Raw genomic sequence first — 26909 nt, 5'->3', positions numbered from 1 at the left:
TGGTTACAGTCTTTGTTACCCAAACCTGCCAAAAATCGCCACTAAAAACTGTGGATACATTTTTAACTCGGTGGTTTTCTTGCAAATGTTTCATTACCAAACTAGGTAACATCATCATTGTTAAGAAGGAGGGATTCATATGTCTGCTAAGTCATATCTAAAGAAATCATATTATATATTAATGAGCTTGTCAAATCAGGCCATAAATATTTTCCATATATGACAAGGCCTACATAAATTTAATGTATAATTTGGGTCTGTATTTTGGATTCTAAACTCATTTTTACTGAAAAGAACTACCTGAGACCACAGATCAAACGCATAATACACAACCATTTTAAAATCTTCATGGGGCTAGGTTATTATTTTGAATATGGCAACAGAGGAGAAAATTAAATCTACTAAGAATGAACTTTTGAACTGTGTTTCATAATATTTAAAATTAAATCAAATTAGATTTTGTTGTGATCCTGACTGACTTCTTTGGTATTTAGACCTTAGAAGAACTTTCAAATACCAGGTGCATCACTTCATGCAACAAGTAGTTGAACATCATTGATTTATATCTTTCATTCACTTTTTTTTTTTTTTTTTTTTTTTTGCAAACTTAGTTTGCAATGCTAGAACTGCTGATACCTTCATGGAAAGCTAAGAGAGTTGCAGGAAACTCTATTTAGCTCTTCTCTGAGTTACTACTGAAAATTGTTAGTAGGATTTGTAATCTCAACAATATTTCAATATCTAGAGTCCTGAATCCTGTGCTCCCTGCACATGTGAAGCTTTTCAGATCTCTCCTGTGTGTGGTTCATTTCTCTTTGCATAAGAGAGTCCATCAAACAGAGGCTCTTCAGAGTTGCAATCCATGAATGGCTGGTATTAAAGAAAAAGTCAACAAATTAAGTCCAACTCTACTTAGAAACATTCTTTGTGCATGGAAGTCTCTAAATCCTACTCAATACATATAAAGCTGAGTGCAAATTGCCTTTTGGAATTCTTCACCAAATTCAGCAGCAGAGAAATTGAATAGGCAATTATTCTGAACTTTTCTAGGAAAAAGGGAGTTTCTCAAGGACAGGTCTTCCCTTAGTAATGGCAGTTGAGTTACCATTGAAAAGCCCAAAATGAGTTCTCTCATTACATCATTTCTTGGGTTTTAATAGAAGTATAGAAGATTACTGTTGGAATACAGTGAAAGTGAGGTCATTGATATGCTCATCAAAAAGAAATAATTGTTCCTCTCCATTCTTCATTAATCAATCTACATTCAGAACAATGTGTCCAGTTTTGGGCGCACAGCTTAATAAAGATATTGACAAAGTAGAGCATTTCTAGAGAAGAGCAATTGAGATGATAAGGGAGCTGAAAGGAAAACCATATGAAGAATGGTTGGAGGCATCAGATGAGTTTAGTCTGGAGAACAAAAGTCTGCAGAAACTTGAACTGTCTTCAGAAGAATATAAGCAGATCAATTGCCCATGTAGTCCTGCAGTCTAATTTCAGAGTGGCCAACAACTGCACAAGGAAGTTCACTAATTTCTCAGCAGATGGCCTTCATAGCCAGTCACATGTGGATAGTACGGGTGGATGCAAGAAGGGGGGTGAGGGGCTGGGTGGGTTTTATGGAGTGTAGAGAGGAGCTATGGAGGGCAGTATCCTCCTATCACCCAGGGAAGAACAACTTGCAGGAGCAACTTACTGTGTGACTTCTCTCAGATTTTCCCATTGATTTTGCTTATGGGATGCTGGCAGGGAAGGTCACAAATGGTGATCACATGATTGTGGGACACTGCAATGTTGCAATTGTGAGCTGGTTGCCAAACTCCGAATCACAATCACATGACCACAATCACGTGAGATGTTGCAACTGATGCAACTCTGAAGCCTGTCATAAGTGCCCCTTCAACTTTGAATGGTCATTGAATGGATGTAATGTGAGAACTATCTCTATCTGAAAGACCATCATGTAAAAGAGGGATAGAATTAGTCATAGTTGTTCAGAAATCAGGACAGAAAACAATGGTTTATTTACAAGGAAGTACATTGCAGCTGGGCATCAGGAAAAAATGTCTGAATGATAAGAACTGTTCAACAATGGAACAGACCTGCCTTAGGAGGTGGTTGATCTTCCTTTGTTAGATGTTCTTAAGAGAATCTTAAGAGAATGTGGGTGGCCATTTTGAAAACAAATTTCATACAGCTGAAATAGACAAAAAATGCAGATTTCTGTACCAGAAGCTTATTGTTTACAATGGTTTACAACGCTATTTGGATTTTTAAGAATCTATGTTCCTAGATGATTATGCATCTAAATTAAAATGTTTATTGTATCATTTAACTGGAGATTAGTTGGCAATTATTCCTGTTGTGGTGTTGACATTCAAGCACCTCCATGAAGCTCAGTCCAGATGTAAGGAGGTCCCGGATCACCATGAATTCCTTTCTCCCTATAAAGAAAAGGCTACATGAAATATTTCATTTGATCAGTCATACAGTTAAGTACAGGTAGTCCTCGACTTACAACAGTTCATTTAATGACTGTTCTAAGTTACAACAGCACTGAAAAAAGTGACTTATGACCATTTTTTACAATTACAATCTTTGTACCATCCCCATGATTGTTTGATCAAAATTCAAATGCTGGACAACTGGTTCATATTTAAGACTGTTGCTGTGTCCCAAGATCATGTGATCACCTTTTGTGACCTTCTGACAAGCAAAGTCAATGGGGAAGCCAGATTCACTTAACAACCATGTTACTAATTTATCCACTGCAGTGATACACTTAACAACTAAGGCAAGAAAGATCATAAAATGGGGCAAAACTCACTTAACAAATGTCTCACTTTACAACAGAAATTTTGGTGTCAATTGTGGTCATACGTTGAGGACCACCTGTACAGACTGGACAGAAGCAGCAACATATTTAGATGGAAAAATGTCTACAGGTTATGATTAAAAAAAGTCAAGATGATAATAATCAGAGCTACACCATCTTGATTCTTTGGACTGTATCCTGTGGGCACCCCCATTGGGATAATTACTTCGAATTAAATACAATTTCTGCCAGATCAAGCACTCTTTTTGTGTTTGCCTGAGTGTTTGAGCTGCCAATACTAAATCCTATGCCTGTGCAAAAGCAGTTTGGGGGGGGGGAGGTTATTGGCCTCACTTTAGGCCAGGGGTCTTCAAACTTGGCCCTTTTATGACTTGTGGACTTCAACTCCCAGAATTCTTCCACCAGGCACGCTGGCTGAGGAATTCTGGGAGTTGAAGTCCACAAGTCATAAAAGGGCCAAGTCTGAAGACCCCTGCTCTAGGCTTTGAGTTAGATCAGGAAGTTGTTAAAGCTTATTGGACAGCATTGTCTGCTATGGTGGGGTTGGAGATCATAAAAGACAAGACAGTGGCAAATGCACCCCTTTATCAATGTGTACTGTCAATGTTAATACAACTGCAAAAGAGGTGAGGCTGCCATCTTGCCTTTTTTGACCTCTCCAGAATATGCTGAGCTTAGATATGGACAATGGCAAACTACTTGTATTTTATTGCCAAAAACTATACAAATGTATCCATGAAGCCATCAGAAGGTCAGCTTGCCCTCAAATAAATAGTTTTGTTTTTTTTTTAAAAAAAATTTTTTACTTATCACACTTACCAGGGCCTTTGGCTTCCCTCTTCCTTGGGAAGCTAAAGACCCTGGGACAGAATCTTATTAAATCCTTATCATTATACCCTGGTAACTCTGAAAGGTAGAAACTTTCCAAATCACCCACAGAGATAGATATATTCCTCTCTTTCTCTCTCTCTCTCTCTCTCCCTCTCCCTCCCTCTCTCTCTCTCTCTCTCTCTCTCTCTCTCTCTCTCTCTCTCTCTCTCTCTCTCTTGCTATTGACTCTATCCATGGTTTTACTAAATGATATTTTTAATGCATAGTAAACCATTCTCTTTTCATGAACTCTTTTACCCCTCAAAGTGAGACTGATGTTTGTTTTAACAAGTGTTCTTTTCTTCTTTTATTTTAAAGAAGCTGTCTGGGATCAAGTCTGAAAAGCTCCTGCAATATTGCTGTCTCTGTGTCTATTCACAGCTGTTCTTGTCTTCACCCTCCCTCATCTCCCGCTTCCAATAATTAAATGAAAACAAGCTGGAAGATCACAATTAGTGGAGGAAGGAATGGTTCTTTGAAGAAGAAGAAAAAGAAATGATGATCCCTGTTAGTTGGCCATATTTGGCTGAGAATTTCTGGGTCAATCATTCCCAATCCTAGCAAGTTCTAGGTGAGTGGACCTACTCCTAGTATTCTCAATGGCTGTGCTGGCTGTTGTATTCTAGAAATTGAGGTTCACCCTCCTGGAAATTGTCAATGTTGGGAGACACTGTTTTGAACCTTTCATTTCCCATTCAGACTGTGCCAAGGAAAACACTGATCTTGACCAACGGCTGTTTCACATTTGCATTCTTAAATCAAAGAAACAGAATTGGAAGGAACCATTCCAATTCTTCATGTCCAACTCCTGTTCTGAGCAGACATCTAGAATCAAAATGTAGGAGAAGAACTGCATTAGTCAAAAATCAGGAGTCTGGTAGCATCTAACCAATTTTATTAAAAGGAAGCTGATTTGTTTTTGCCCTTTGAAATCCAAGTTCAGATACCCTTTAAACACATTCAGGGAAAAAAAGAAATCCACCATTTGGGGTAACTGGTTGCACTGTTGAACTGCTCTTCTGTAAAGACCGTTTCCCCCAACGTTCAGTCAGAATCTGCTTTCCTGTACTTAAATCCATGATCCTCTCTGTACATTATCCAGGAATGGTGGAGAAGAGGTCTTGACCTTTCTGTAATATAGTTTTAGGTATTTAAACAGTATTGTCCAATTTCTTCTCACTGGTCTTGTTTCAAGGCTCAATATTTTGGTCTTTCCATCTCTTCTCACCCCCCCCCCCCCAGAGCTCCTCTCTGAAAGAGATTAATTAATATCTTAGTTTCCAGGCCTCTGATCATCTTTGGTGCCTTTCTTCAAATCTCTTCCAGTTTCCCTGAATCTTTCTTAAAGTACGGTGTCCAGAACTGAACCCAATACTGGAGAAGGGATCTGCCCAGTGAAAAAGAAAATGGACTGGAGACTGAAAACTCTTTGATACCAGCACAAACTTTAAAAAAAAACCATAGTTTTCTTTTATATATAGCCACCTCACACTACTCATTTATATTCACCTTGTAATACATTACTGTTCCAAAACTAGTATCACAAATGTATCATTGATGGATTGACACAAGTCTATAGAGCAGTGATGGCGAATCTTTTAGAGACCGAGTGCCCAAACTGCAAACCAAATCCCACTTCTGCATTGTCAGGTGCTGGGTGGGTGTGGCCCATTGGGTGGGTGTGGCCCATTGGGTGGACATGGCTGCGGTGGTAACAGCAGAGTAGGTGGGACTAAAAAGTTCAATCAATCAATTCCAACTTTGCAAGATCTTTTTTTTCCCGCGACAAGTTGAAATTGACTGATTGATAGAACCTTTTTTTTTTTGTACATGGCAGCAGAGGCCTAAAGCGAAAAGGTTTTATAAAACCCAGCTGAAGGCCTAGGACTAGGGCGATGGCACAAGTGCCCACAGAGAGGGCTCTGAGTGCCGCCTCTGGCACCCGTGCCATAGGTTCGCCACCACTGGTCTAGGAAAAAAAACCTCAGCATTTTTTTTAAAGTTAGGATTCTTTCAATCTTCCAATCTATCTCTCTGTCCTAGGATTTCCTGATACTCTCTTGCAATGATGTTCATCATTCAGTGGCTAACAAGATCTGGTCCTGCTTAGTTGTTCTGAGATCAGCCAGGATCCACTACTAGCAGCTACCATCTGTTATATTGTCTTCTGGTACGTGGCCCTACCCACTTGCTGACTTTTTTTGTGAGTGCTCCACAAAACTTTCTTTGCTGTGCTGATTTTCTTCTGCATTTTGACGCAACATCTGGCTTAGTAAAGCGCTCTGTAAATGCATTTTGTCCTCTCTGTTTTGGCTTCAGAGGGCAGAAATGAGTTAATTCAATTTGACTGTATGGTCTGAATAATAACCAAAGGCAACTTTGCAAACTTGACTTTGGAAAGATGCAGCTAGAATTTGGCTTAGTGATGCAGACAAATTTAGAGCCGGATCCAAATGGCTTTTCCAAATTCTCCACCAGATGTGTGGGCAGAGGGACTGGGGAAGAGAACATTTCTCTGAATTTATCCAGGGGAAAGAGAAATTCTCAGATTATTGCTCAAGGACAGGAATCTGATTTAGTACTTACTGGTCGTACCAGTGCTTAAAAAAACCCGGAAGAGCTGTGTCATCATGCTGTCTTCTCTTGGGATTTAATGGAAGCATAAATCCCTTACCATTTAACCCTAAAAGCAGCTGCAGACTGCTAGGCTGATTATAGCACAATAGAAGTCAGGACATTCGAACACATTTCTCAGTTGTCTTGTCCCTGAATAAAGGCAAGAACATCCTGCTCTGTTCAAAAGCGTAAAATTCTCTTCTCTGAAAGACTTTTGAAAGCATATTTTCTTCTATTCAACGGAACAAGGGGGAAAACTTGCGGAGAAATTTTCTACCATTGCAACAGCTGCAATTACACAATTCCCCTAACCACACTCTCTGGGAGGTACCATATCTTGATCTATACTCTAACCAAACAGGCTGGATTGCATTACACACTAGGCCAAGTAAAGCTCACCAGTGTTAACACTAAGGATGCTTAGCATTTTATGTCAGGACTCAAAAACCTCAGGCTTTTCCCCACAATCACTATAATATATTTGCTAGCCATTCATGAGTTGGGAAATAAGTTGTATTGCCCACCCCCAATTTTTATAGTGTCTCAACAATGGGCAGTGTTGCTGTACTCACACAATTTAAGGCAGCATAGTTTCAGGGCAGTGATTGGTAGAACCAGGTTAGCAGGAAAACTAACCACTTCCCTTCTCTCAAGTTGGCATGTGTGCCAAGCTTTAATTTTTTTTTTAATATTCACCTATTTAGTCTTAATTTTTCATCATTCATTATGTGTTTCTTCTGACACAGTATCGATCTTCCAGTAAATTGATAGTCTTATTACAGAAGTTCAATATACCCATATTTATCTCAACCCCCCCTCCCCGCCATTCTGAATGACTGATTTCAAGAACTGTGATTTGAAATATAAAGCAGAAAAAGGCCCACTCAGAGAGCTCTCAGTGCTGCTTTGCCTCAGGATTTTTGTCTCCTTTCTCTCTCTTAAAACCAGTTTCCTCCATTAATTATTTTTGGCCAGCAGAGCACTTCTTTTCTCCCCTGTTCCATATTTTTGTGTATATATGTATATGTTGGCTGGAAAGCTGGCAGCCCAGGTTTGAGACTCAAGCGCCATGCGACAGGGTGAATTCCCATCAATGCCCCAGCTCCTGCCATCCTAGCATTTTGAAAGCATGCAGATGCGAGTAGATATATAGGTACCACTTAGGTGGGAAGGTAACAGCACTCTGTGACATCATGCTGGCCTCATGACTGCAGAAACGTCTTTGGACAGCGCTTGGCTCAGTGGCCTTGAAACAGAGATGAACACCGCCCCCTATAGTTGGCAATGACTAGCGGAGTAAAATCCACAGGGACTCCTTTATTTTTATATGTCCCATGCAGTTTCGCTACCATACAAATATTCACATACATAACATGATACACACAAACAGGAACAGGACTCTGTCTGATAAATCAGTCAGTTTTATGGGAGACTGATAATCCAATGATGGTAAAAATAGCCTGAAGATGTAATCTTCAGTCACTGAATGGGAAGGGAACGTTTCCACAGTGGAATTACAAGGCTAAGTGGAACTCAGTAGATTGCTTTTCCTGATGATATCATCCCATGACTCATCCCCAAGATGCCTTAAATTGTCAGCATGGGATGTTTTATATCAAAAAAAACCCCCAAGGAAAACACCACTTACAAGCTACAGCAACTAAAAAGGGTTCTCAACTGCCCTAGCAGTGGATTATGGATGTGATAGAAGCACTGTCATGTGGCCACATCCCTCAAAACAGTTAGAAAAGTATTTTGCTCCCATAACCAGGATAAGCCACTGGTTTATTATAAACACAACCACATTGCATTTAGCTGATATGAAAGACTAAGACAGTGGTTCTCAACCTGTGGGTCGGGACCCCATTTGGGGTCGAACGACCATTTCACGGGGGTCGCCAAACAACGCAGTCCGCCATTTTTCCCCCTTTTCCTTAGCTGTGCTACTCCCTTTTATTCTATTGGCTTTTGAAAGCCAATAGAATAGACTCTCTTGAATAGAGTCTAATTCTATTGGCTTTCAAAAGCCAATAGGAATTGTCCAGGCTGTCTCTGCCCTGCTGAGCCCGCCAAAAGTCCCATTCTGCAAACGGTGCTGCACCAGTTGAGTAGTCCTTGACTTACGACTGGTTGAGTAGTCCTCGACTTACGACCAGTTGGGGGTCGCGGCATTAAAAAGGTTGAGAACCACTGCCATAAAGTCCAATCACTTGCTTAATATGGAAATCCCAATGAAAACACCCTCAGCCAGTGTCATCGGCTTGGAAATGAGCAAATGCACATCCTCTTCATCACTTTTTTTTTTCAAAGCTAAACATCTCCATTTCCCTCAATCTTTCCATGTAAAATGTCTAGTCTAATGAAAAGAAGGGCTGGGGGGACCTGATAGCAGTGTTCCAATATTTGTGGGGCTCCTAGAAAGACGAGGGGAGTAAACTATTTTCCAAAGCACCAAAAGGCAAGACAAGAAACTAACCAAGGAGAGAAGCAACCTAAAATTAAGGAGAAATTTCCTAACGGTGAGAGCAATCAACCAATGGAACGGATTGCCTTCAGAGGTTGTGGGTGCTCTATCACTGAAGGCTTTTAAAAAGAGATGGGACAACCATTTGTCTGAAATGACACAGGGCTTCCTGCTTGAGCAGGGGGTTGGACTAGAAGACCTCCATGGTCCCTTCCAGCTCTATTATTCTAAGATTCCATTTTAAGCTCTTGATCGCCTCTCTGGTCTTTCTCTGGATCTCTTGCAATTTTTCTGAGTTCTTTTTTAAACTGTGGGGCCCAAAATGAAGGTTCAGGATCTTGGTAGGGTGTGACCAACACAGAATAAAGTATAATGTTCATAGAATCAGAATCGTGGAATCATAGGGCTGGAAGGGACCTTAAAGATGTTCTAGTCCAGTGGTTCTCAACCTGTGAGTCGGGACCCCATTTGGGGTCAAATGACCATTTCACGGGGGTCGCCAAACAAGGCTGTCCGCCATTTTTCCCCCTTTTCTTTGGCCACGCCCCGGCACCCGATGATGTATAAGTGGTTGGGGGTCACCACAACATGGGGAACTGTATTATGGGATCGCGGCATTAGAAAGGTTGAGAACCACTGGACTAAGACATCTTCTAAGATTTAAAGGAACAGGCTATAAACATGGTAGTGAACCTACGGCATGTGTGCCACAGGTAGCACGCAGAGCCCTCTTTGTGGGCACATGCACCGTCGCCCCAGTCCTAGGCCTTCACCTGGGTTTTATAAAACCTTTTCGCTTTAGGCCTCTGCCATGTGCAAAAAAAAAAAAAGGTTCAATCAATCAATCAATTACAACTTCTCGCGGGGGAAAAAAGATCTTGCAAAGTTGGAATTGATTGATTGAACTTTTTAGTCCCACCCAGTCTGCCGTTACGACCACAGCCACGCCCACCCAATGGACCACACCCACCCAATGGACCACACTCACCCTATGGACCGCACCCCCCCAATGGGCCATGCCTACTTGGCACCTGACAATACATAAGTGGGTTTTGGGTTGCAGTTTGGGCACTCGGTCTCGAAAAGGTTCGCCATCACTGGGCTATAATATGGCAGATCATCCCAATCCTACTTCTGGTTTTTCTAAAACTAGATTTTTTAACAACCTATTTAGGTATTATTGTGGTGAGATGGATGGCAAACAAATTTAATAAATACATAAATTTAATAAAATCTATTTTAGGTGTTGCTGCTGACAGAGCAATGTGAATCAGAAAACCTTGATTGGTTTTCTGTTGTAGATTTAGAAACTACTTTGCTTTATGAAGTCCATAGTTTATTCTTAGTGTGATGTGGAACATAAATCGGCTTCCAAGATAATTATCCTGCTCATTCCTGTCTGACTGATGAGCTTGAGATCTTAGTTCATAATGAGAACAAAGCTAAAACCAGAATCCTATAAACAAATGCACTAATGCTTGCTCTTCTCTATAGGGTTTTGTTGTTTTCCTTGGTGAGGCTCTAATTTCTATTGAGAGAAAAGCAGTAAGAGACTGGAGAGGAGGAGCAGAGGGAAGGGAAGGGAAGAAATATTGAACATTTTCTTCTTACCTGCCCAGCTCTACCGAAATAAAAATTCCATGTCCATGTCCAGTTCCTGCATGCTTGATTTAAATTTGGTAGAAACAGTACTGGATCATCCTATCTGGATCTAACGTGCCTTAGGAACTGCTGTGCATTAAGTAGAGCTATAATCCTGCAGCTGTCAGAACTATGTTCTCAAATTCAAATTCATAGGCTGTTTAATGATTAAATACACACACATACTCAGTGCATATTGGTTTTCAAGGCATTACACTCCACTTTTGGCTTAAAGCCTATGAGTAGTTCTACTGATATTTCTATTGCAGACCCAAAGAAGAAGGAAAGGAACTGGTTGATCTTATTGCTTCTGGATCAAGAAGCAGGAAAGTGGGGTAGAAAATCATCAATTTTCCCAATAATTGTGAAAGGTCATTTCAGGTCTCCTGTGAAGAAGGCCAACGATTCTGGAATGCTATAAATAAGGCCCTTGAGAGAGATAAACAACTGCATAGTTTAGTGGTTTGCAGATTTCTTGTTCTTATTTTTAACACCCAGCTGTTTAATTCTGAATTTTTGACTTCCAGGCCTGGATTCATTGAAGTAGCACTGTTTCCTTATTTAGTAAAGCCTCAGAAAAAATAATAGGGAGCAAAGCAAATAACAGAATATCATACAACGTTCTGGCTAGCAATCTGGTTAAATGTAGGCTGGATGGCATAAGTAGGTCCATAGATAGCTTGAAACTGCTACTCAAAGCATAGTCATCAGCAGTTTTTTTTATCAAATTAGAGTGGTATATCAGATAGGCTTCAACTGCTCAGCCCAATTTCCATCAACCTTTTCATTACTGACTTGGATGAAAAAGTGGAGTCAGAGTTTATTAAACTGACACAGATGACACAGAACTAGATGGAACTAGATGTATTTTGCACTCATCAAGCAGACTCTGTCTTAAATATTGTATCTGATTCAAAGAAACTGGAAGAAGCGAAGTTCTCCAGGGAGAGAGACTGAGGTTGATGGTGTCGAGCTTCTCAGTATGATGGGAAGCAGGATAATAGTAACATTCAAACATCTTAAAGTAATGGTTCTTAAACTGTTTGGCCCAATGACCTCTTTTCCTGGTCATGAATAATGCCATTACTGCCTTCACACAAACACACCCAAAAGAAAAATACAGACAATACAACTTTTCAGCAACATCATTTCCAAACTGGATTTTTAACTCACAATCAATTGTAAACTGCTCCATTACTCCCAAGATAAGCCCAAATTAGCCCTCTGGAGATAATTACCCATGTTTAAGAACTGTCTTAAAGGCTCTAATGTAGAAGAAAGCATGGAGTTGCTCATTGTTGCGTTCCAAACACAGGATGGATTTAAGTTACAGGAAGACAGATTCCAGTGTAAATAAATAAATAAATCCTGATATCTAAGACAGGTTCAACTTTAGGTGCAAAAGAAAAAAACACACAAGGCTACTAAATATGAAAAAAAAAAGACACCAGCCACCACCTAATGTAAAGAAAAAAAATGGGAATTTTGCTCCCAGTAGATCCAGAAAGCTAACATCTTATTGACTCCTCCTGTATAACATCATGTGGTGCAAGGAGGGTTGATAGCTTTTAATCTGAAACATCTTGGCACCTTAAGAAGCAATGATGAGATAGTATTCACAATGGCCTCAGGCTATTGGGAACAGGTGGATATTTTAAATAACAGAGTTGGAAGGGATCTTGGAGATCTTCCAGTCCAACCCTCTGCTCAGGCAGGAAACCTTATACCATTTCAGACAAAAGGTTCTCCAATCTCTTCTTTAAAACTTCCAGTGTTGGAGCATTCACAACTTCTGGAGGCATGTTGTTCCACTGATTAATTGTTCTATCAGGAAATTTCTCCCTAGTTTTATGTTGCTTCTTTCCTTGATTAGTTTCCATCCCTTGCTTCTGTCTTCAGATGATTTGGAGAATAGGTTGACCCCCTCTTCTTTGTGACAGGCCCTCAAATATTGGAACACTGCTATCATGTCACCCCCTAGTCCTTTTTTTAAAATTAAACTAGACAAAACCAATTCCAGCAACTGTTCTTTATATGTTTTAGCCTCTAGTCCCCTGATCATCTTTGTTGTTCTTCTCTGCACTCTTTCTGGAGCAGACATGTCAAACTCGCGACGTCACGCTATGTATCAGAACTTTTTTGCCATTGCCGGCAATGGGGTGGGCGCGGTTTCGCGATGACGCGTCCGGCCCACAGGCCGGCAGTTTGATACCCCTGTTCTAGAGTCTCAACATCTTTTTTATATGATGGCAACCAAAACTGGATGTAATAGTCCAAGTGTGGTCTTACCAGGGCATTATAAAGTGGTACTAACACTTCAACATCCCAAATATAAAAGGAAGAAAAGTAAGGCCATTTTGAGCAATTAAGTAAACATATTCAACTCAATTTCCTCAGCCTCTGATCTTCTAGATATTTTAAAACAAAGCCATGCGAAAAAGGACAAAAAGCCACCTTTCAAAAAGACATGTTAAAATGGGATAGATTTTAATTGATCCATGGGATCGGTGCAAAAGCCCTCACTATATGAACGGATCTTAATGCGCTTGGCAATAACTACCCCAGCTCTGGATTAATACTCACATTTAAATGTCCAAATTGGAAGAGTCTTGTTGTGAGCTTGACCACAGTGATCAAAGATGCACTTAGAATGACAAGGCCAGAAATGAGGTCTAGAATTTGCAGCACCAGGTGATACCACTCATAATGCAATGGATCTTTGCATGAAGAAGCAAACTTGCCATAAGGAAAAAATGATGAAATGGCATAACTGAGGTAGTTTGTACCTGAAACCCCAGCAAAAGAATAATAGCAGTAGGGGCCCAGAAGAAGAGATGCCATTGTGATAGCGCCTTGAACAGGAGAGCTGATGACATTGAAGATGCTAAAGGCAAAAGCAGCCTCCCACTGCAATAGAAACAAAAGTCTGTGGTCACATTTGGCCATCATAAAATAGTCACAAAATAGTCGTGTTTCTTTCTGCTGATTCCTAAGCAATCTTTTTGCCTATTAACAGCTAGTGATGTTCTCATCTATCTTTTGACATTGTTTTTGTTCTTTGATGCCTTCGGAATCACAAACACTACCAAAAATCAAAAGAAGCACACTGAACTTGGAAAGGTAAATTGCAATTTTAAACACCTATTGCCAAGAAACAAGATCTGCTATTGTGTAAATTTGGACAAACACAGGCTATGACAGTAGTGGCGAACCTATGGCACTGGTGCCAGAGGCAGCACTTGGAGCCCTCTCTGTGGGTACACATGCTGCTGCCCCAGCCTTGCCTCCCCCATGACCCCCTCACCAGCAACCCCCCTGGAGGAGAGTCACCCCCAAGGGTGGCCCATGTGGAGCAGTGCAGCCAAGGACATGGCAGCCAGGCAGCGTAGACAAGACTCTGCACTCATACCCCATCGTGCATAGTTGATGCTGCAGTCCGCGGGGAGAGGGCGTGGCCACCATAGCGCTGCTAGGCTGCCTGGGCGATTTGCGGCGGGCCCTGGAGGTGTTGAGTGGCCCTGTGGGCAGGTGGGGTGGAGGCAGGGTGGGGGCAGGACAGGGCAGGGGGTGGAGCAGGGGCGGGCCCAGTTTTTGGGCACTCAGTCTCTAAAAGGTTCGCTATCACTGGGCTATGACATTCAAAACTAAATTAACTTTTGATTTCACTTTTCATGTCTTCACAGAATAATAAAGGTGACCAACCATCCTCCTTTAAGGAGGACAGTCCTCCTTTTGTAAGTTCTGTCCTCCCTCAAAAAGTGTCCTCCTACATGTCCTCCTTTTCGATATTTGAAGACTAATCTGCAGGGCTTTTTTTTTTCTCATAGAACGCTCAGAACGGCGTTCCGGCACCTTTTTTTGATGGGTTTTTTTCAACAGGAAATTGAAATAGGAATTGCTGCTGAGCGCGCCAAAACACTCGGCTGGCAAACTTTGCACATGCAAGTTGTCTGTATTATTGTTGCAATGAATAAAATGTTTCTTTTATTTACGATATTTTTTTTTCTTCAATTTATTTGTGTCCTCCTTTTCATTGTAAAAAAGTTGGTCACCTTAGAATAATGCTGTCAGCATCTGTGGTATTGAACTATTTTCTATGTAATGTTCATGTATGTCAGGAATCAGACAATCAAGCCATGAACATTTTCACAAGTCTGACATGGTTTTCCTGTTATACTGGCTGAAGATTTTGGAGGATGGGCCCCAAAAATCTCCATTCCAAGTCCTTTTTACCACCAGTATTATTACTGTCCATCCATATAAAATATTTTCCTTTGCACTACTCTTCAGAGGAACAGGGATGTCCCCAGGGTTTCAATGAAAAAGTGAAGCTGGTGGTGATGACGTGATTGAAACTATGCACATCACACAAACATATATTCTTCAAAATAAAATTTTAAAAACCTTAAATGTCTTTGGGCGGACAAAGAGATGCCCTCAAACCCATATTCTAAGGAACTTATAAGAATGAACTTTCATGTTTACTTGATATTCCCCAAATGCATATCTCATTTATTCATTTCCTATGCATCAAAAAAGCATCAAAACATTTATTTTGTTTAAAATGAATTGATTTGTTTGATGTGGCTTTTATCGGTTCTTTCAAGTCAGGAAATAAATCTCTCTTGCTCTCGCCCAGTTTTGTAAATTGGGGCAAGTTTAAATTGTGTATACAGAACTCAAAAAACCTAACATTATTTTTATTTTATATCCTAAGGCAGAAAAAAAAACCCATTGGTTTCCAGTTTGTATCTATGCTAGTTTAATTCTGTCTAGAATGTGACATCACATGGAATAACTACATAAATTTACCAGGTATCCCGAAGTCCACTGTTTCTCAGCCAGAATAATAAGGACACCTGCAATAACAGCCTGTAGATAGAGGGGAAAACATATGAATTTGTATCATAAAGTGAACAATGTTAACAGTCCCTTTGCTCTCTCTGAAGTATTTTGCAGAACAGACTTTAAAAAAAATAGCACAAGGAAGCAAATTCACTAACATTAGAAAAACTTTCTACATCATGCACAGAAAGGATGTGCTATAGATGTCTATGGTGATTTTCAGCCATGCAGGTCACGGTTATCCCAAAGGGATAATCAAAAGGCAAATGGACTTTGTTTTTCTTGAAGATATTTTGCTTCTCATCCAAGCAGTTTCTTCAGTCAGAACTGAAGAATTTTCTTGGATGAGAAGCGAAATGTCTTCAAGTAAAAACAAGACAAGTCTAGTTGCCTTTTGAAAAAGCACCTTTGGGATTTGCTATAGATTTATTTTTAAACTCTTATATGTTTTATCTGGCACTGAGATTTAGATAGGTTCCTATTAAACCATAATTAAGTAGAAATGATATTTGTAGTCCATAATGACTCCCAGTGATTATTCCAATGGGGTAAGGAACCATGTGATAGCTTACTCATGTATTTTGTTCCCTTTAGCACATACCTCCTGCAGACCTGACTCATAACACTATTAGTCTGAGTTCTAAATCCTGGCATCAGTGTAAAATATTGAGGGCAAATGAATTTTCAGTATGTTCAGTATACATTTGGGGATTTACTGATCCCAAAATGGAAAGATAAACAAAGAATAAAATAAGAAATCAGGAGCAGCAGCCACTCAGTTTTAGAAAATTTTGCTCTAGGGGTACAACAACAAATTTATAGTCCTTCTAAATATAGACAAATTTGAAAATGACTGGCCAATGTTTGGGTGCATCTCCAAAGACAACACTTTATCTTTTTATCACGAGTTTAATAAGAATGAAGGAATGGGATTTTCTGAAATTTGCATCCATCTGTAGGTGGTTAAGCTGGAAGCAATGGTTATGGAAAGGTATGGTAATAATTAGCAAACTAGTTTGCCAAGAAGATGAATGTGACTGCAAGGCATAAGCCTGGAGACTAAAACATATGAAGACCGGTTGCAGGATTTGGGTTTGGATAATCTAGAGAAAAGAAGGACTGGGGGGACATGATAGCACTATTCCAGTATTTGAGGGACTACCTCGAAGAAGTTGAGGGGGTCAACCTATTATACAAAGCACCAACAGGCAAGACAAGAAACAATGGATGGAAACTAATCAAGGAGAGAAGCTGCCTGGAATTAAGGAGAAACTTTCTAACAGTGAGAACAATTAAACAATGGAACAGCTTGCCTTCAGAAGTTGTGGTTGCTTCATCACTGGAGGTTATTAAGAAGATACTGGACAGCCAGTTATCTAAAATGGTATAGGGGGTTGGATTAGAAGACATCCAAGGTCCCTTCCAACTCTATTCTACTCTATCCACTATAGTATGGTTCAAAACAATTGATGATATAAGGGAAATTATAATTTAATTTAATTGCATATGTTAAATTTCTCTTCTTGTGATCCAGACAGGAAAGAGTTAATTTGGTGAACAAGAATTTGAAAGCTCTAATTACCATTATTTATTAGAAGAAAGGTTAGGGATAGAACATAATAATTTCTCTACTTTTAATGTGTACTCATTAATGAAAACCTACATAGGCTATTTATAGTAGCAAGATATTTGTCCATTTTCTCCATGCAATGAGAGACATACAGTATGCATTTGCTCATTGTTTTGATAAATGCTGTTCTTTTTTATATAATTCTTAAAGTAAGAGCAACCTTATTAAAGTAAGTACCTTTTAGATTGTTGAGTTCTGGGAGTGTAGTCTCAGTTCATTAGCCAGTCTGGGAAAAGGGAGCGCACAATTTTTCATCTTCGTACATAAAATATAAGCTTAGTGCTTATAATATATAAATATATCTATCATGTCATCCGTTTCTCTTATAATATTTCAAAGAATAAAGAGGGAGGAAGATATACGTTTGCTATTCTGGGCAATCTCAATGTCATATTTATTTCTACTTTGATAAAGTAGCTATGCAACAGCACACCAATTTGGCACGATAACCACTTGGCATTGTCCAACTTATGAAATGTCAAGAATAACCAAGAATGATGGCCCCCTTTGCAGAAGGGAACAAGCAGAGAATCAACATTGTTTGTATTTAGGCGCTAAAAAAATTGACTGAGATGGACTAAAGTCTGAAAAGATATTGGTTTTCTTTATTCATAGCAATGATCTACATTACCAGAAAAAGAGAATGAACTGTACAGGAGTCTTCTATAACAGACAGTGCCCCCTGGAACTGACATGCCGAATAACTTGCTGATTGGAAATAACCCTGCCACCACAGTTCTATACCCAAAACCAAAAACCTGTTAAGAACTTTCTTTTATCCAGTGCTTTTTTTCTAAAAAAAAAAAAAAAAAAAGGTGCCCGAACTCAGACACGTCATACAACCCGCCTTGCCTACCCTATAAGGTGCCATCCAAAAAAGGTGCCAGAACTCCGTTCTAGGCGTTCTATGAAAAAAAAGCCCTGCTTTTATCCACTTTCCAGAAGCCGCTGATATTATTCAAACCGCTGATATTATTTTTGTAATCAGGGATGATAGGTATGGCTTATTAAATTGTCCTTTCATTACAAAGGGATGAAGTGTTGCTTGTATTGAATATCTCCTTCTCCCTGAAGTTCAAGCTCTCCTACTTGAAATATTTGCTTACATCTTCTCTGAAATAAAGAGTTGGCAATCTATAACTGAAGACAAAATAACTCAGTTCAGCACAGTGGTTTGTTTGTTTGTTTTTTAATGATAGATGAACTCAGGAAAGCTGGTGTGGAGTTGTTGCATTGTTTCTATGAGTGACAGCCTGAAAGCACTCAATATAAATCTCATCCCTTTCATGAATTTACAAAGAGTGTTAAGCTTTAAACTGGCATCCATCTCTTGGCTTCAAAGATCTTTTCATATTTGGGGGTCAGGATTCAAGAGAGCACCTGTTGCTCTAGTTTCTGATGGATTCAGTACGCACACATGTTTTCTCCCCAAGATATAATATGCGAGCAACAATAAAGAATTGCCCTGTCGAGCATAGCAGGTCGGTGGCAAAATCATTAAAATGGTGCATGAAGGCTGCTTGGGTGTCGAGTCCGATGCATGCGTACTTTGTCCGTGCTGGTTGTGATGGCGCTGCTCGACTTGTGGCACTGCTCGGCTTGTGATTGGTCGTGTGGTCGCATGCTGAGTGCTTACTGTGTGTGGCGACTGTTGTTTGATTACACAACTGACATGTGTGGGTATGTGTACAGTGATTGACTAGGTGAAAAAGGTAAATAATTTCTTTATTTTTAAAAAATTGTTGGTGAATTGAAAATTTTTTTTAATTTTTAGTGTAAAAGTGTGAAGTTTCTCCTTAATTCCAGGTTGCTTCCTCTCTTTGATCAGTTTCCAACCATGGTTTCTCGTCCTTCCCTCTGGTGCTTTGGTGACTAACGTGATCCCCTCTTCTTGGTGACAGCCTCTCAAATACTGGAACACTGCTATCATGTCTCCCCTATTTCTTCTTTTCTTTAGACTAGCCAAACCCAAGTCCTGCAGGCGTTCTTGGTATGTTTTAGTCTCCAGGCCTTTAATCATCTTAGTTGCTCTTCTCTGAATTTTTTCCAAACTCTCAACATCTTTTTTGTGATATGGCGACCAAAATTGGCTGCAGTACTCCAAGTGTGGGCTTACTAGGTTTTTATAAAGCAGTACTCATACTTCACGTGATCTTGATTCTATGCCTCTGCTTATATAACCCAGTTTCCATCCATTTCTTCTTGTCCTGCCTTCAGGTGCTTTGAAGAATAGGTTGTCCCCCTTTTCTTTGTGGCAGCCCCTTAGATATTCGAACACTGCTACCACTGTCCTTCTTTTCATTACACTAGACATACACAATTTCTGAACGTTCTTCATTTGTTTCAGCCTCCAGTCCCCCAATCATCTTTGTTGCTCTTTTCTGCACTCTTTCTAGAGTCTGTTTCTTTTTTATATGGTGGCAACCAAAACTGGATGCAATATTTCAAGTGTGGTCTTATCTAGGCATTATAAATTGGTACTAACTCAGTGCAGCCTAAGACTCCAGACTGTGGGCAGAGTTAGCCTGCAATACTGCACTCTAACCACTGTGCCACCAGAGGTTTTGCAGGGGTTAGGAAGCAGTATCCCAGTTCATGGTTTCCTACACCTGACACAGTGTTTTGCAGTAACAGCAACATCAGGAGAGCCCTTCCTAACCCAAGTCTCTTTCGAATGGCCACTTCCTTGATTCCTCATGTGACTTGTAACATTGTGATTCCCTGAGCATTCCAGTGCTGAGGAAACAAAAACTTCTAGGGATGAGTTCCATTTATAATTTTTTTAATGTAAATTTACCACCAATAAATTCAGAAGGAATACCACTAGAAAAAGCTGAAAGGATCACGCACCTCAGTTCTAATTTACATGAAAGCTGGGACATGACCACTGAAGTAAAGACAAGGATAGAGAAAGCTCGAACAGCATTCTTCAAAATGAAAAAGGTCTTCTGCAGTCACGACATAAGCCTAAGACAGAAAATCAGGCTTGTCAGTTGCTATATTTTTTCTATCCTGCTCTATGGAGTAGAGAGTTGGTCTCTGACAGAAGGCCACCTGAAGAGACTAGAAGCATTTGAAATGTGGATTTACAGGCAACTGTTACGTATCAGATGGGTTGACAAGATCAGAAATGAGGAGGTGATAAGCCACCTGGGAAAGCCAAGGGAAATCATCAAAACAATTAAAAAATGAAAATTAGAATATTTCGGATATGTGATGCGACACCGAGAAAAATATGGCATACTCCATTTAATCCTCCAGAGAAAGGTTGAAGGCAAACGAGGTCCAGCCAGAAGAAGAACATCATGACTTCAGAATCTAAGGGACTGGTTTGGACAAAACTCAGCAGCACTTTTTCGTGCAGCTGCTGATAAAAACAGGATCGCCAACATGATCGCCAACGTCCGATAACGGATATGACACAAGAAGAACAAGAAGAACGTTATTAAACAAATTTATAGAACCACTCCTTCCAGCCAAGGCCCCTGAACCACTGTGAGGGTGTGATTAGTAAGTTCATTAACGTTCCTTCTATAGCATTCCTTTACATATAATATTCATTGGTTCCAATTTCAATTCATTTACCCGGTAATATTTTTGAACTGGGATAAATAAAGATTTGGCTTTTAGTTTTTGATTAGGCTTCTTCCCCGCCCTGCCCCTGCCCAATCCCCCCTCCTTCCTATGCTCCATTCCAATAGTCTAAAAATCTAGATGTTCACATTTGTGGTCTTTACAGCAACATTAAAATAAGAGTTTGAGTAGATAATTTATAAAAGCCTGAAATTATAATCTTGGCATTTCCACACCATGAAAAAGTTCCCATGAACAAAAGCAGAAACATCTGGAGTCATGAGCGACTGTTGGCAAAATATATCAGGTAAAAAAAAATGCTTGCAGAGTTTCTAGCCAGAACAAATAACACAACAGAATAAGAACATTTGGGAAGCCTTTTTTTTTCACCATCTGCCTTTCCAACCCAGACTCCCTCATTTACACATGTGGTGGAGGGAACAAAGAGAAACAGAACAGAGAAGAGATTATTTCATGGCTGCTGGGCCAACTCCAGGAGGAGAGTTTAAGCTATTAGATTATCAGTTTCCACATTGCGTTCAATGTAATGGCAAGAAATCCCTTTTGCTTTTTCCGCCCAAACATTGCGAAAGTATGGTTCTGCAGAGATTTTGTTGTTGTTCTTTTGGGTGCCCTTTTTCCACAGATTCTGCCATTTTAGTTTTCTTCTTTTGCAAAATGCTCTAAGCTACAGGTCAGCAGTAGGGCTGAAGATTTCAAAGTAATATGGAAAATACAGCCTTGTTGAAATGATGGATTTCTTGCTTACATGCCTCTTCCTGCTTTACCAGGTTTGTTTTTCCTTCTGACATTCTTCTCTTTTTCTCAGTCACCTGCCCCCCCCCCTTCCTATCCCACTCCTGTCTCAATTTCCTGCCTCCATTCCATTAGACCACAGGAGGGGAACGATGGCCCTTTTATGACTTGTGGACTTCAACCAGTGGCAGGATTCAGCCAGTTAGCACCAGTCCGGCAGAACTGGTAGCTAATTTTTTGTTGCCCAGGCCCAGAATGGACTTCCAGAAGTGGAATCCACACAGAGAACCCGTTGTTCACATATTTGAATCCCACCACTGACTTCAACTCTCAGAATTCCTGACCCAGCCATGCTGGCTCAGGAATTCTGGGAGTTGAAGTCCACGAGTCATAAAGGGGACATTCGTTCCCCATCTCTACATTAGACAATCTAAGGCAAGCATCTTGTGAAGAAGAGGCACAGGTATGGATGGAATGTAATCCATAGTCGCAAGAGAGTGGGGATCTTTCCCAGGAAGCAAACAGGCAGAGAAGCTTGGAATCTCTGGTATGCAGGAAAGGGGCAAAGGGGGACGTCCCCTCACAGTTCACAGTGTATATCTAGGAGTTATGCAAATAAATGCTTTGGTCTGGCAAGATTTCTGTCTATAGGTGAGCAACAATAAAGACCCTACTCTAAAGTAATTCCTTGTGTCTTTCTTAGTTCCTTAGGCCTGACAGCAGGTATCAATATGATTTGGCTATTTTCTCTAAGTTTTCCAGTGTTTTCCAGACAGTCTGTCCTATTCCCCTAAGCAGTCAGATTTCTCAAGCATAATGGAGATATCGGCCAACATGTTAGAACTACTGAACTAAATTTCAACTGGCTATTATAAAATAGGGGATGGGGTAACATATTCTCCTTCGCCTGAGGGAGCAAAATTTCTTAGGAAACACGTGCAATTTGTGTGTCTTCATAGCAAAAACAAAACAACAATTAAAAACCCATTAACTGGGAAAGATCTGCTTTGAATTTCTTTTCTACTTCTCTTCTTTCCTCAAGGGCTTTTAATGGTAGAAATTTTCCTTGAAAATTGTAGTAATACTTCTCCGGAAAAGCTGACTTGGAAGAGTTCCTTCAAAATGTCTTCTTTTCCCTTCAAAATTTAATGTAAATGTGGGTAACAGCAGACCATTGGGGAAAATTTAAAGGCAGGATATTGACATAGCCTGTGGCCACCTCATCACTAAATATGCCTAAGTTAAAGATAAAGTACAGTAGTCTCCAAAATTCTACTCTTGAAGGAATTTTACTCAGGAAACTAGTAGAGAAAATGCAGGCGAATGCATCTGTTCACTTTTTGTGCCATTACTAATTCCAACAACAGTTTTACTAACCCTTTGGCTTATCTAGAAGCTGCTCACAATGATATTATTGAACTTTGACCTATACAGAACATCAGAAAGATTCAAGAACCCTTTGGAAGCTCATACTGTGCTTCCCTCACCATCTTAGGTCAAACTAGACATGATGTTGGAGTTCCATTTTAATATTTCCCAGAGTGGCTTTTTCTGTTAAAAAATAGCCGTAATTTCTAAAGTACCATGGTACATCCTCATTTTAAAAAAAATAGTGCTTCATTCCCTCCCCTAAAAAAAAAAATCTTCATCCACACATAAATCTGCTAAAAATATTGGCACAATATCATTAATTCGTGATCTATTTATGGAGCTTTCATAGCAGGTCAAATTAATTTGGTTCCAAGCAATTACATTTCCCAATTGCTAGAAATTAAGGAAAACACTTCAGAAATGAGCTTATAGACAGAAGAGCCCTATCATCTTTTTTTTCAATGAATTCAAAAGTTGGTATAGGGCAGGGTAGGCAACCTTGGCTCTTTTATGACTTGTGGACTTCAACTCCCAGAATTCCTCGCTCAGGAATTCTGGGAGTTGAAGTCCACGAGTCATAAAAGAGACAAGAATGCCTACCCCTGGTATAGGGCAACCCTTGATCCTTAAACGGTTCTTCTGAGAGTAAAAGGACACACAACAAAATTGAGCTTCTGATCTCTAATTTATCGAGTACTCTAAAAGAATACTGTGGTCAGTGTATCCAAAGGTATACAAAGATCTCTTATTTCTCTGCTAAATATCATCCATTAGGGTTATCAAATCTATCTCAATGCCAAAACAGTCTGAACAAACCAGAAAAAAAATCTAAATAATATGTTTCCTCTAAGGTGCTCCCCTGTGTGTTTAATGCTTTCCTGTTCAGTCAACCTGAAAGTTACATTTTAGCAGGAACATCTATAGAAATAAAGAGAAACATATTCAAGACCCTGGGGAGCTGGATGTATTTGTCCCTAAGATCACAGGTTGGAATCCCCTACTATAGATGCTAAATTTTATAAGACTACAAAAGGCAGAGTCAAAATATTTTGCACGAGCATCCTATGGTGTACTACTCTTGGTCTGCATATACATAAAGCCTAGTGAATGTCTATCAAAGTATTGACTTTACCTTGGTTTCTTCTGCTACGTGCTTAATCTTTAGTATCTCTGCTGTTAATAAACAATATCGCACATGGTTTTCACAGCCATGTAAGAGTTCTTGGTGGCCTATCTGATCCTGATATATAGAAAAATCACAGGCCAATAAGGTAAGATTCCTCTTCTAGATAACCATGAAAGCCAGAAGAATTAAATTGCTAGCTTTACAAACTGTACATTGTTTTGCACTTTTGGAAGTGCGTATCCTTGCTAGGTTCTATGACAGTGGTGGCGAACCTATGGCACAGGTGCCAGAGGTGGCACTCAGAGCCCTCTCTGTGGGCACGTGTGCCGTCCCCCCAGTCCTAGGCCTTCAGCTGGGTTTTATAAAACTTTTTTTGCTTTAGGCCTCCGCCATGTGCAAAAAAAAAAGGGGGGGGTTCAGTCAATTTCAACTTCTCGCAGGAAAAAAAAAGATCTTGCAAAGTTGGAATTGATTGAACTTTTTAGTCCCACCCAGTCTGCTGTTACCACTGCAGCCACACCCACCCAATGGGCCACACCCATCCAATGGGCCACACCCACCTGGCACTCGACGATGCATAAGTGGGTTTTGGGTTGCAGTTTGGGCACTCAGTCTCTAAAAGGTTTGCCATCACTGTTCTATGATGAAATTTTAAGAAAAAGAAATCTGAAATGTTCATGTTCTCTAAGATCTTGTTTCTAAGACTGATGTAGTACAAATAACTCTCCTTGATTCTTGATTTCTGAGCCATTCACCTGCAGTACAAAGGATGAAACAGGCTGAACCTGGATTTAAAAACTGAATGACATATATCTTTCCTCCCTTCCACACCAAGTGGCTGGAATTAGCCCTCTTTTAAATTGTGTACAATGCCCCTATTTTGAAACATTTAAATACATTAAATACATGATTAATCATAGGACTATTTAGAACATGTAATCCTTCAAAAGAGGGCTATGTGGAGAATCAGATCTGAAGGACAAAATGTGTTTGGAGAAATGCATGAATGCCCTCGTTGCATGATGAAATCCCTTATCTTAAAGCAGGCTGCATCCCATCCATCCTGAGCTTAAATAGCTGTCTTTTGCACCTTCAGCAACTGATGTACAATCTTGGGGAAAAAACACATTTGGTTTAAAATGTTCTTGATTAATATTATAGGTCCATTCACATATGTCCTTTGAACCCAGATATCTACACAGCCCTAAGAAGCCCAGGCAAAAAAATATACAGGTAGTCCTCATTTAACGACCATTCATTCAACAATCGTTCAAAGTTACAGTGTTGCTGAACAATCAGTCCTTGAGTTTCCAGCTGTCCCAGCGCTCCTGTGGTCACCTGATTGCGATCTGGATGCTTGGCAACCATCTCACACTTACAACGATTGCAGCATCTTGCAGTCATGTAATGCCATACATGATCTGCTCTGCAGGCTTCCCACAAGCAAATTCAATGGGAAAGTTGGCAGGAAAGAATTGCAGGTCTGTCCAGTAAAAGCTGTTCACACTTTCCCCCATCCAGCGGCCACCAAGTCCCCAGTCCTGAAGTCCTCACATTGCTTCATACTATCCATCCTGTACACTTTGTGAATCCATTCACCTGCCTGCTGCTGCCTGCTTGAGAGCCATCCTAGGACTCACTTAACAAACCACAATCCTTGCTTAACAACAGCAATGGCAAGTGCTGGGATTAAGTGATGCAGTTACATGACATCACACTATGACCGCATTGCTTAACGATGGAAATTCTGGTCCCAATTACCATCGTTAACCAAGGACTACTTGTAAACAAACTTGCAAGCAATCTTGGGTTCAATGACAAAAATACTAAAGTTTCTGGATCAGAAATTAAAGTTCTTTATGTGTTTGGCAGCTACAGTGAGTTACATTTGTCTGAGAACTTGACCAATTTCACATTCTCACTGTTCTCTTTCTATCACATTCTATGCACTCTTTTAAAGATGTTTACACTGATTCAACTAGTAATTTTATGTATGAAAAACATGTATTCATATAATGGGTTTTGTTTCAGTATTTCAAATATTTACCCAATCTCCATACACCAATCTCAAAGAAGTGCCTGACTTTGTCTTGACTTTAAGCTGCAATTGATCTGAGCTATACTTTTTAAAAGCATTGGCTTGATAAAGCCAGTGTAAAAATGGAAATTGATTTCATTTGATGTTTATAATTATGAAAAGTAAATATGATTAATGAAGTTACTCTTCGGGTTTATATTTCATAGTTTCTCTCCACTATCATATTACAAATTATGTTTAGTAACAGCTTTTTGAAGTCCCTGAAATCCACAACCAAGCTTACCAAGAATTTATGCATCTTTGGCTTAGAAAGGAAAAAAAAAAGCTTTCACAGCCCTTTTTGTTCTTAGGGTAACTTTTTCACTAGAAATTAAACAGCCCATTTGTTTATTTTCACTAGAAATTAATCAGCCCAGTTGCATATTAGTAGTGTAGAAAAACTGCATTCTGGAACTACGATACTGAAGCCTCAAATACCAAGGTATTTCCAAATACATTGGTGTAATAAACTTCTAATAATTTAGATACCAAGTTATCTTCTAAACCAGTCATTTAAATAAACACCCGTGTCAACATTCTTTCTGAGACATCTATTAATTCTGCCTACCAAATATCCACTCCAGATGGGAGAAGCAAGGCGAATGCTCCATCCAAGAAACCCTGGTTTATAAGAAAAAACAGGAAAAAAAGCAATAATTCCCGAAATGAGGCTTAGGATTCCAAAGGAAATGAGCACTTTTCCAGTAACTAAAAACAATTTCCTTGTGTTCATTTTCGAATCTCTCTTCTTTCCTTCTGTAAATTGCATAAGACTGTACAATAGGCTGACACATACCATTACACACCAAAGCATCTTGGAGACAGTTGTCAGGGGTGTTTCCTTATTATTTGCTTGCTCAGGTGGATCACAATTCATTGTATAATTGAAATACAAGGCATTGAAGTGGAATTAGGAACAATTATAGGTAGTCCTTAACAACTGAGCCTACAATTTCAGCCATAAACCATTGTGGAAAGAAAAATCTTCATCAGGGTCCAGTCCAAGCTGGGAATAAACAAAATGGAGACTGCTTTAGAAAGAAGGTTGCAGTTTATTGAAGAGGAGAGCCCAATAGAGGGCTCTGGGAAAGCCGACCACATGTT

At 39.8% G+C, this 26909-nt stretch overlaps 1 protein-coding gene across 2 annotated transcripts; it reads right to left on the bottom strand.

Moving 5' to 3' along the window:
- Window positions 1-1163: 1163 nt before the first annotated feature.
- TMEM212 (transmembrane protein 212) lies at window positions 1164-26556 on the bottom strand. Of its 2 annotated transcripts, none has more exons than XM_039338104.1 (4): window positions 26374-26556; window positions 15240-15299; window positions 13011-13334; window positions 1164-2444 (listed from the first exon to the last, which is right to left on the bottom strand). In XM_039338104.1, the coding sequence occupies exons 1-4, from the start codon at window positions 26536-26538 to the stop codon at window positions 2424-2426; spliced, it is 570 nt and encodes a 189-aa protein (XP_039194038.1). In that variant the 5' UTR covers window positions 26539-26556; the 3' UTR covers window positions 1164-2423. The 2 variants fall into 2 exon arrangements, with proteins under 2 accessions (XP_039194038.1, XP_039194039.1); XM_039338105.1 differs by having other exon boundaries at window positions 13214-13334.
- Window positions 26557-26909: the final 353 nt, after the last annotated feature.

Source organism: Crotalus tigris, unplaced genomic scaffold (genome assembly GCF_016545835.1).
Source record: "Crotalus tigris isolate CLP2741 ecotype Arizona unplaced genomic scaffold, ASM1654583v1 scf7180000017549.6302385, whole genome shotgun sequence".
Classification (NCBI taxonomy): domain Eukaryota; kingdom Metazoa; phylum Chordata; class Lepidosauria; order Squamata; family Viperidae; genus Crotalus; species Crotalus tigris.
This window is presented reverse-complemented; position numbering and strand designations above follow the sequence as displayed.